This window comes from Monoraphidium neglectum (assembly GCF_000611645.1).
Source record: "Monoraphidium neglectum strain SAG 48.87 unplaced genomic scaffold scaffold01462, whole genome shotgun sequence".
Lineage (NCBI taxonomy): Eukaryota > Viridiplantae > Chlorophyta > Chlorophyceae > Sphaeropleales > Selenastraceae > Monoraphidium > Monoraphidium neglectum.
Window position 1 is genome coordinate 3457 of NW_014012166.1, and position 10500 is coordinate 13956.

The 10500-nt window shown below is 67.0% G+C and overlaps 3 protein-coding genes across 3 annotated transcripts; 1 reads left to right on the forward strand and 2 right to left on the reverse strand.

Moving 5' to 3' along the window:
- Positions 1–227: 227 nt before the first annotated feature.
- On the reverse strand, positions 228–2853 carry MNEG_7959 (hypothetical protein; the record flags this gene model as incomplete). Its single annotated transcript, XM_014043567.1, has 7 exons — positions 228–677; positions 859–1045; positions 1258–1322; positions 1550–1701; positions 2100–2356; positions 2620–2682; positions 2807–2853. The coding sequence occupies 7 exons, from the start codon at positions 2851–2853 to the stop codon at positions 228–230; spliced, it is 1221 nt and encodes a 406-aa protein (XP_013899021.1).
- A 470-nt stretch (positions 2854–3323) lies between these two features.
- On the reverse strand, positions 3324–6623 carry MNEG_7960 (hypothetical protein; the record flags this gene model as incomplete). Its single annotated transcript, XM_014043568.1, has 10 exons — positions 3324–3662; positions 3866–3934; positions 4155–4217; positions 4496–4585; positions 4806–4908; positions 5089–5152; positions 5408–5537; positions 5796–6006; positions 6171–6539; positions 6598–6623. The coding sequence occupies 10 exons, from the start codon at positions 6621–6623 to the stop codon at positions 3324–3326; spliced, it is 1464 nt and encodes a 487-aa protein (XP_013899022.1).
- A 2260-nt stretch (positions 6624–8883) lies between these two features.
- On the forward strand, positions 8884–9540 carry MNEG_7961 (hypothetical protein; the record flags this gene model as incomplete). The annotated part of the gene is made up of 1 exon (XM_014043569.1): positions 8884–9540. A coding segment is annotated over one exon (657 nt), but the record flags the coding sequence as incomplete, so codon positions are not given.
- Between the last annotated feature and the right edge of the window lie 960 nt (positions 9541–10500).

Below are 10500 nucleotides of genomic sequence, written 5' to 3' on the forward strand. Positions count from 1 at the left end.
GTGATGCAGTTTGGGGGCGTTCGTCGTTCATTTGGCGCGGCGCGGCGCGCCCTCTGGCGCGGAGGCGCGGGGGCCGCCCTGCGCAGGGGAGAGCCGCGGCCGGCCGCGCCGGGCGCTCAAGGACCGCCGGAATAAGCTACCCCCCACGCAGCAGTCTTGCTATTGCTATCAAACGTAAGCCCGCGCGCGCGCGCGTGGGCGCGGCATTGCGGGGGCACCGGTCGCGATCACTGCGGGTGCCCCAAGACCGTCACGATGAGGCCGCCCCCGACGCTCGCGCCGGCGCTGCTGCGCCCGCTGCGGTGCCCCTGCAGCATCTGCGTGCTCGTCGGCAGCAGGCCGCCCCCGCTGACGTGGTGGTGCGCGCCGCCGCCGCCGCCGCCGGCCCCGCCGCCGCTCGCGTCCGCGACGAGCGTGATCGCCACGCCGCCGGCGCCGCCGCCGGGCCCCATGTGGCCGGCCTTGATGAGGGGCTCCGTCGCCGCGGCCGCGTCGTCCTGCATGCTCTTCGCCGAGTCGACGGCCTTAAGCACCTGCTGCCGCCGCTTCGAGGCCGAGTACATGAAGACGCCCGCGACCGTGATGGCGTAGCCGGCCATGCCCTTGAGGGTGACCGTGTTCTTGAAAATCGCGACCGACACCCCCGCCGCGATGACTCCCTTCATGTTGCCGAGCACCTGCAAGCGTGCGTGCGCGCACGAGTTCAACATCCACCCTTAGCACTTGCAAAACCCACACGCCGCGCCTCACCCAACCACGCACCAAACATGGCAGCAGGGCGTGTCGAAAACGCCACGTCAGCCCCCAAGTCCGCCCCCCGGCGCAATACGTTTTGTCAAGCAAGCATGCTGCACGCACCTGCAGCGTCAGCGCGCTGGTGTATTTCGTGACCATGAAGTTGGTCAGGTTGACCGCGTAAGCCATGCAGCTGTTGACCAGCAGCCACCAGAAGAAGCTGCCGTTGGCCGCGACGAGCGCGCGCGTCTTGCCGAACGCCGTCGGCTCCAGCAGCGCCGTCGCAGGCAGCAGCAGCAGCACGCTGAAGCTGCGTCCCGGCGGGGCGGACGCACGCAGGGGCGCGCGTTTGCGTCAGGTGGGGTGGGCGTCAAACGGCCGTCCCATCAAACCCCTGCTTACGTCACTGCGGCAATGGTGCATGCACCGGCTCCCCCGCCCGCTATGAACAGCCCGCTGGAAACGGAAATGCAATTGGCTGCAGCATGCAGGCGTGTTGGTCTCAGCCACGTGCGGCCGCACCTGCTCATGTAGAACAGCAGGCTCATGGGATCCAGCTTCTCATTGGGGTCCGACAGCAGCATGGCCTGGGGAGGCACGCACGCAACAGAAGGGGCGCGTAGGGGCACGGCATGCATGGCACGCAGGGATGCTGCCGCGGATGGCTGCAGGTGCACACCGTGTGACCGCGCCCCCAACGCGATCTCAAGGCCCCCCTGTCAACCCAGGCACAGCCGAGCGCCTTCCGACAGCTGCCGCCAGGGGGATGCTGCGGCAACCCATGACGATCCACCGCAGGCATCCCGGCTCTCACCTGCACCACACTCTTCAGCGCGCGCAGCGCCGTCGCCAGCAGGCACGCCATGAAGCCCACGAAATGGAAGTGGGGCTCGCCGCCGCTGGCGATGATGACGCCCACCACAATGGGCACAAGCGTCGCGTACGTTGTGCCGGTCTCCCGCGAGCCTGCGCAAAAGTTGCATGGGAGAGACGGCGCGTCGCACATGCACGCAGCGTCAGCACGCCGACGCAACATTACGCTTGCGCCGAGGCCGCATGTCCCAAGGACCCGCCTGCATGCTCAAACACCTACAGAAGCTGCATCCAGGGTCTGTCGCGGCTGCTGATCAGCCCGCATCGAACCTCGCTGGCTGCATGAATCCACCCTGGCCTCGTCCATGGCGCCATGGCGGCGCATGCATAGCACGCATGGCATGCATGCAACCAAGACCGCACGCTGACGGCCGCATGTGCATTGTGTGTGCATGGCATGCCTACCAATGCGCAGCCTCACAGGTTCGCCACAGACCATGCCCCATGCCCGGACTGTGTGCGCAGCCCGACACCATGCGCTGGGAGCCCACCTTGCAGCAGCAAAGCGAAAACCGCCGTGAAGAAAGGTGTGCCCGCTCCCACCGCCTGGCTGAAGCTGACTGGGATATATTTCAGGCTCAAATTGCCCAGCACAATGGTGATGCAGAAGATGGTTGCCAGCAGGCAAATCTTCCAAAGCTGCCGCCGCGACCGCAGCGGTCGAATTGGGAACGACTTGGCCAGTGAAAGCGCGTACGCCAGCGAGCAGCATGCCATCATGTGGCACAGCGTGAGGAACACGGGCTGCCTGCGCCGGGCAAAGGGCATGCGAGTGCACGTTGATGCCGCGCCCGCGAATTCAAGCCACCCTGGACCGGGTCAATATGTTCGGCCCCTGGCTGGCAAGCAGTCGCTCGTGGGGTCTAGCTGCAACAGCAAGTATTCAAGACTCAAACTGCTGTTCCACGGTGCTTTCAAGCTCCTTAGCTTGTGCAAGCTGCAGGACGCCGGTTTGGCGCCAAGGACACGAGCTCGCATCAGTCGCATGGACAGACCGACGCCGCTTCGCACCTGAAGCCCGTGTTCGTGAGCAGGAACTTATTCAAAAGTAACACTCCCACATTGCTGACGTACCTGCGGACATATAGGGGCGGGGCGAGCTTAGACAATCTCGTCAACAGTTGCTACTGCAGCACTCCGACCCCATCGCTCTAGAGGCCGCTCCCAGGGAGTCCAAGGCGTCAATGTCAAGACGCACCATAGAACTATCACCACCAGCGTCATGACGGTCTGCGAGGCCCCCATCTTGGGATGGCACTGCCAGGCTCGTGGGTGCAGCAGCCCCAAAGTCCCTGCTACACGAGCTTGACGCTGTCCCAACGCTAGCCACCGATGTTCCAGATACAAATGCGGTTCTGCTGCTTCACCCTTGGGTATCCATCACTGATCCAGCGGCACTGGCCGCTTTGCGGCAGGTACCCACGGCGCGTTTATGCGGATGGATACGAGTTAATTGTGCTGCATCAAACAATCAGACATAAAGCAGACGGATGGCAGTATCGTACTGTCGCCCGGCGTGCGCTGACTGCGGCACCTGGAGGCCCTGGAGGAGCCACGCGACATCAAGCAGCACTTGACGTTGACGCCGCGGCAGCGGCATTTGAAAGAGGGCCTGCAGGCTGACCAGGCGCATGCGGACAGCCCACCGGCCGTTTGCATACAATAACCTGGTGAGACCATCTTTTGCGATTAAACAAGCAACCCGACACCCGCCATCAACTGCAGGCCCTTGCCGCACGCCCCAGTCCAGCGATGAGGCTTGCCGCCTCCCCATCAGCTGCGGAGACCTCCAGCCCCAAGCCTCCGCCTTCATCCCCCTCATCCCCGCTCAAAAACCCTGACCCGCCGCCGCCGCTCTCGCTGCCGGCGCTGCCGGCCCCGCCGCCAGCGGACAGGCGCAGCGCCCGCAGCAGCGCTCGCGCCGACCCGCTCGCGTCCCGGTCCGCCCCACTGCGGCCGCCGCCGCAGCCCGTGGCCGCGCCCTCGGCGCGGTGAGCATCCGAAAGAAGGTCCTTTATCGCCGCAGCCTTGCGCTTGCTGTGGCGCAGCTGCACCTGCAGGCGCGCGCGCAGCAGCGTGGAATCCCTAAACTGAGTGGCACCTCTGCCGCACACGACAGCTCCCCCCACGCACCCGGCCGCAGTGACGCCGCCTGCGCTCTCCAGAGATGCCGCGCCGGCCCGCGCATCTCGTGCGCCTGCTCGTCGCCGCACATTGCCGTCATCCAGGGCTTCCAACCTCGTTGTATGACGCTCACCTCGCTCATTTTGTCTAGGAGCTTCCCCTGCCACTCGAGCCGGCGCCGCGCCTCGTCCAACTCCCGCACCTGCGTAGGATCACGCGGATTGCGCGCATTGCGATTGCGATCACGACTCCACGCCGTCCGCACATACATACTGCACGTCTGACCTGGTTGATGCGCCGCGTACCCAACCAAGCAGAGCGAGCGGCCCCAGGCCTGACCAGCCGCTGGCCTTACTGGCCTCAGGCGCAGCCGGCAAACCTCTCCCGCCGCCACTCCGCCTGAGCCGCGGCCGGGGGCGCACCTCTGACCGTGCCGTCGCCGCCGCCTCCAGCGCGGCCAGGCGCTCCTCCTCGAGCCGGTGGACCTGCGGGCGCGACGCAGCAGCAGCGCACCCAGCACGCGTAGCACAGCTTGACACGGACGAAGCACACCGCGGGCCTGGCTCCAGACTACACCGCAACTCAGATCGACTGCATCAAACAACAGCCAGCGCGGGCTGCGGCGCTGCAACAGACTGCAATGATATTGCCAACACGAGGGCCATGGCCGGTCGAGCGCCGCCTGCATTGTCCTGACAGCTTCCTTTTGTGGCGCGAGGGGGGACGGGGGGGTTCTGGGGACTCTGGGGCACCGCGAGCGCACCTTCTCTTGTAGTGCATCGGTGCCGCGGTCCGCGGCGGCCGCGGCACCCTCCACCGCCTCTAACCGGTCCAGCGTCGCCAGCAGGAGCCCCTGCAGGGCAACCCGCGGCCGGCCGGCAGCGCCCTTTACAAGATGCCGCCGTCATCCACTGGGTATCATGACATCTTGTCATCGCCCTCCACGTGGGTGCCCTACATGACGTCATCGCGCGATTCTGTGCATACGCTGTGGGGCCCACAGGCACGCCTCGTCAACCGGCTGCTTGTCGGGAAGCCACAACGGGGCGGCTCCCCGGCTTCCAGCTTCCGACCAGCTTCCCGGGCGGCCCCTGCATCGTGTCGCGCCCGCCCACCTGCAGGTCGTCCCTCTCGGCTGCCAGGGCGCACAGCTTCTCGGCAGCTGCCTCGCTCGCCCTGTGGGCATCGACAGCGAGGCGCGGGGGCCGCGGGTGCGGCGGCGGAGCGATCGGCGCGACAGAGGCTGCCGCCGCAGGGCGGCCGGCGACCTTGCGTGCCGGCAAGGGTGCGGGCTGGGTTGGCCAGCCGTAGCTGGATGGGCGAGGGGGAGCCCTCCCGACAAGCGTTGCCCCGCACCTGGCCAAAGCGTCCTCAGCCGCGCGCAACCGCGTGAGGGCGTCATCCAGTGCTAGGTCCCGGCCTGTGGCAGCGGCGGGTTGCGGGTGGCAGGCGGTGGGCGGCGTCAGAGGGCGCATCGTGGGCAGCAGATGGCGGTGCTGTCTTTTGCAAAAGAAGGCTTTTACGCGAGCGGTTAGTAGGGGCCGTGTGGAAGCAAAACTTTGACTCTGCTTTGCACTGCTGCACCGGAAGACGGGGAAGCCGCAGCCCGCTGTCGCGTCTCCAGCGCAGCCGTCGCAGACACACGCGCCGCCGCACGCCACGCGCCTGCACGCACCCTTGAGCGCCGCCCGCAGGCTGGCCACGTCGGCCGCCCTGTGCGCCGCGGCCCTCTCCTGCTTGGTGAGCTCAAGCTCAGCCCTCGCCGCCCGCTTTGTTGCCTCCGCCGCGTCCCGCCGCAGCTTGGCCTGCGGTTGCGGGCAGCATTATGACGACCGCGGGGGTTGATGCTGCGCTCAAGGGGTGGTGGTGCTGCTGGGGCATCAACGTGCGCGCGTGGTGGCGCTGCGCTCAAGCCCCGCGGTGGCGGGCGTTGCGTGATGCAGGCCAGCCGCCAAACCTCATGCCGACCCCTGCTCAAGCTGCGCGACGTCGCCTGATTTGAGACGAGCCGAGTTGTGTATCCAGCAGACTCGACTGGCGGATGCAGGCCGCGCTGCCCCCACCTTCTCCGCCGCCCACGCCGCCTGCGCCTCCTTCCACTGGGCCAGCAGCGACCCCAGCGGCGTGCCCCTCACGCTGCCGGGCCCGCCCGCCAGCGCCGCGAGCGCCGCCGCGGTGTCCGCCTCCGCCGCGACCAGCGCCGCAGACCCCCTGGCATCGCGCGGCCGCGCAGGGGGCTGCCGGCCGGGGGCGCGGGGGAGCTGCTGCGCTGCCCTGTGGCGGGAAGGGACCGTCGAGAGCGGGCGACGCGATGTAGCAGAAACGGCACGTTGACGCAATTCTTAGGCTCGTCGGCGCAACGCCTCACTGCATGGGAACCACCGCGTCCCCTCAAGCCTCATGCAGATCGCAGGTATGCAGTATACGGGCGCACCCACCTGCCGCCGCCGCCTCCGAGCCAGGGAGCCGCCGGCTGCGCCGGCCGCGCCCACGCCTGCTCGGCCGCCGCCGGCCCGGCACGCGAGCCCCGGCCGCCCGGCGGCGCGCGCTGCTGCTGCTGCTGCTGCTGCTGCCGCCATGCCCCTGCCGCGGCTGTTGCCCCCGTGTCCTCCCACTGCCGCCGCAAATCCAATCCCAGGTCACCTCCCGTTCCGCCGCGGCGGCCGCCACGGTCCCCGTCATCGCCGCTGACGTCATCAGAGGAGCCCTCCGACCGCCGCCGCCGCGCTGACCTGGCGGCGGGCGCGGTGAGGGCAGCCTCCACGCGGTTGCAGCGGTCCAAGAGGTCCCTCACCTCCCGCTTGTTCCTGAATGGGATTATACAAGTGATAAACAAAGATTGGTTGGGCGCGGATGAGCAGACACCCTGAAACTTGGGACTTTTGGGGCATGTTGAGATTCTTGTGTTTGGGCTGGGGGTGGCGGCGTGACAAGAGGCGTGCCTGACTGTGAGCCAGCTCTCGCAGGGGGTCTCGGCGGCGGCCAGTAGGGAAAGCGGGGATGTGCCTAAGCGCGGCGCATCCAACCACCTGTCAAAAGACGCCCATGTCGGGTCATCGGCTGCGTCCTGGGGTGTGTGCAAGGGGGCAACGACGCGCACAGCCCGCCGAGGCGGAGGGCCGGCCGCGGCGCGACCCCGGAGGTGGGGTTTTGGGGTGGAGGGGGCGGGGCAGCGACGCAGCGGCGACGCAGCAGCTAATGCAATTCGTGTGGTCGCTTGGGAGCCACGCGACCAGGGAAGGCCGGCGCGCGGCGCGGGTCGTCCGCCGCAGCAGGGTGTGCACACCTGTCGGTCCCTGTGCCGCAGCCCGTCGGCCCCTCGGTCAGGCCCCGTGCCCGCAGTCGCTGCTGCTGCGGCCTCGTCTGCCGCCGTCGGCGAGGCGCCGTCGAGATCGAGGTGCACCCCCAGGCGCGCCAGCCGCTCCCTTAGCTGGGTCAGGTCTACCCTTTCGCCCATGCTGCGCGGGCGGCCTGCGCCGTTGGCGCGGCGCGCGTCCCGTTGCGCGTGCTGCTGTTGCGTTGCGTAATGGCCACGGCACTGGTGTCACGGTGGTGCGTGCGTTCAATCTGTGAAACCGCGCTGAAACAGGTGATTCAACTGCAACGCGTCTTCTTCGCAACACTGCGCCGCGGCCTGAGAGTCAACATCGAGTTTCTGCAAGCGTTGCGAATACACTCACAAATAACAATACAACTCTTGATAGTCATTTCTAGATGTGTTTTGAGTCGCCAATCGTCGTTTCGAGGTTGGCTGCCCGTCAAACGCCCATCTGTCGGTGTGAGTGCTGTGCTGCAACCAAGCAAACTGCGCCCAGCCATGGCTATGCGCCCAGCCATGGCTACAGCAAGGCCTCGAGTTGAGAACCCTGCAGTGACATAAATCAGCGCAGTGAGCCAAGACCACTTGAAACTTGTACGTCATGGGGCCCATGAGTGGTGCATGCACGGTGCCACAGGGCACCCATGGGCGTGGGACCCCCAGGCTTGCAAGGCCACAGCAATCCGGACCCTACATATCAAACAACAGCAGCAGTGCGGCTTGACTCGTGCAGATTCCGCACAAAAAGATGCATGCTCAACACTGCTACCATGCACAGGGCTGCGCTGGGCATGGGTGAGTTGTGACAGCAGGCATGCGTGCCAATGACACACACGCCGCAGGCAAACGGCCCGGTAATGTTCTGAAACAAGGCGCTCGAGTGCTCATGGAGACCCTTTCTGGTTTGGCCGACGACAGCCAGGCATTAGTGAAAGACGGCAGGCAGAGCGGCAACCATCCTAGCTGAGAAAGCACCCTTGACACACCCGCCCCGTCCCAGCAGGCGAGCTGGACGTCCGGGCCAGCAAATGCTCGGCAGATCCGGTGCCGCGGCGCTGCGCAGCCAGTCGAGCTGGAGGGTCCGCGGGGTTCGCCAGGGGTGGGCGCGTGTGCATGGGGCCGCCGTGCATGCAGCATGGGCAGCACTCGGCCGAGCATCTCACTGAGCTGCGGAGGCGGGTGACGGGCCAGGGAGGGAGGCTGGGTGCAGAACCTTCTGGGGACAGGCTGCAGAGACGAAGATACGCGGCGGGCGCGACCCTCAGTCACTCGCACTCATGCGCTTTGTGCTGTCGCAGTGTTGCCCAGAGCGAGCGCCTGAGTCAGTGAAAACGGTTCACCCCACACACATCGCTCACCCGGCATCCTAAGTCCCGCTGGCACCCTCAATTGCCCTGGTGTGGAAGGCCTTTCTGCCAGTGCCGGGCTTGGATTTGTCGAATGCCCAGGCTCTTGCTGTTGTGTAATGCAGCGCGCCCAGGTACCGTCTGTTGCGCTTGCCACGCCACCGGTGTTGGCCACCTGCAAATCAGAAATGTGCGATGTCCAGTGTTCGAAGTGGCTGGACCACCTGGACCAGCAACTGGCCGGTGCAATCATCGTCGTGGGTCACTAACCGAGTGACTCTTCCAACCGCGATTCCGAGTCCAAGTGCCCGCCCACTCGGCCGTCCTTCGTCATTCTTTGCGTCTTAAATACCATAATGAACATCATAGCTTCATGTAACCGGGTGCAGCCTCGCACAGGCGCGCAGTGAACCCCTTTTGGCCCCTGAGCGCCCTTGTACGAGCGTGTAGGCCCAGCAGCGAATCAAATAGAACCCTAATAGAACCATGGCGTGGCCTGCAGGGCCCGGCGCGATGGGCCAGCGGCCCGTGCTCGCGCTGCTGCTGCTCAGCGCTGCGCCGTGGTCTTGCGCGGTGCGCAGCCCCGCGTGCCCCGGCGGCTGCATCATCGCGACCACCACGGTCCCCGACCGTGTGTGCGAGTGCGTCCATGAGCGCTGCTCACGCGCCGCCGCCGCGCCGGTCGCCGCGGCGCTCGCTGCGCTCGCTCCTGCCGACTCAGCGCCTGCTGGCGGCACAGGCGCCGCGATGCCGTTTTTCGCCCCCGACGGCCCTGCCGACGGCGCGCCAACGGGCGCCCCAGGCCCGCCGCCGCGCGCTGCGATCGGCGGCAGCGTCGTGCCGCCGCGCGCGGCACTGCCCGACAACTGCGGGTTCTGCGACTCTGGGCACAACACATACGCTTCCTTTGAGGATTGCAGGAGCAACCAGCAGAATTTCCTGCCGGCGGGGCCGGCGGCGGCCGCGGCCGCATACCCTCAGCTGGCGGCGACCCAGACGCAGGCAGTCGCCCGGCATGCGGCCGCGCGCCCGGCGCTCGCCGCGGCGCCGCTCGAGGGGGCCGGAATGCAGGCGGCAGCAATTGTGTGCCCTTGGCCGGTGGTCGCGCCGGGCGGCGACGGCGTGGCGCGCACGGGTTGCCCGGTGCGAGGGCGGGGAGATGCAGGGGCGAAGCGGCCTGGGGCCAGGGGCTGGTGACCCTCGCGTCTTCCTGTGTATCCTGGGTGTTTCGCGCCCTCCGGCTCAGTCGAATTGGGGTGGCTGCGAAGCATGTTGCTGCCGCCGCCCTGGGGACTCGCTAGCGGGCGGCGCCCATGCCACGATTTTGGGCACACCATGCCATGGTTTTCCTAAAGCATGCTGGACTGCCGCTTGTTCCTGTCACCAACCACAAACTGTTCACGCACCCGCTCCCCTGATGCGCCGCAGTACGATGCGACCGCCACCCCCACCCTGGTCAAATGGGAGACCCTCTACCCGGCCGCCACGTCAGCGAGCGACATCACCCTCCCCGCGGCGGCCGCCGTGGTCATCTCCGGATGCGCGCTGGGCGGGGCGCTGTCTGTCAGGTCGATTACGGTCCCGGCCGGCAGCAAGGTGAGGGTGTGGTGACGGAGGGCAGGTGGGGTGTTGGGGGCTTTGGGGGCTGAGCTTGGGGCCCTGTCAAGGACCTGCCTGGAGGGCTGGACAGGCTGCCAGGGAGAGCCCTATGGAGGCGCTGGTTGGGAAAGTTTTGGGACTCCAGTACGCTGCCGTGTGGGCAGGTGTGGGTGGGATGCAGGCCGCCGGGCCGGCGGGGTGGTGCCGGGCGCTCTGAGGCGGGGTGCACACCAGTTTCCTACCAGCAGCCTTGAATTGTGGCGTGAGTGTGGAAGGGGGAAGTGCTGGACCGCTGCGAGTGCCCTGTGAGCGCATCTGTGTGCGACTGGGACGAGGAGGCCGGCCGCCGCCTCGGCCCTGAGCCTCTCGGTGACGCAGCACGTCGTAGGAGGCCGATCGCTTTTCGATTTGCCGCGCTGCCACGCGACCCCAGCGCCCACAAACCGCTCGAACCAGCTACCCAAGAGACAGAGATCCTGCCCCGAACAAACATCAACTCTATAC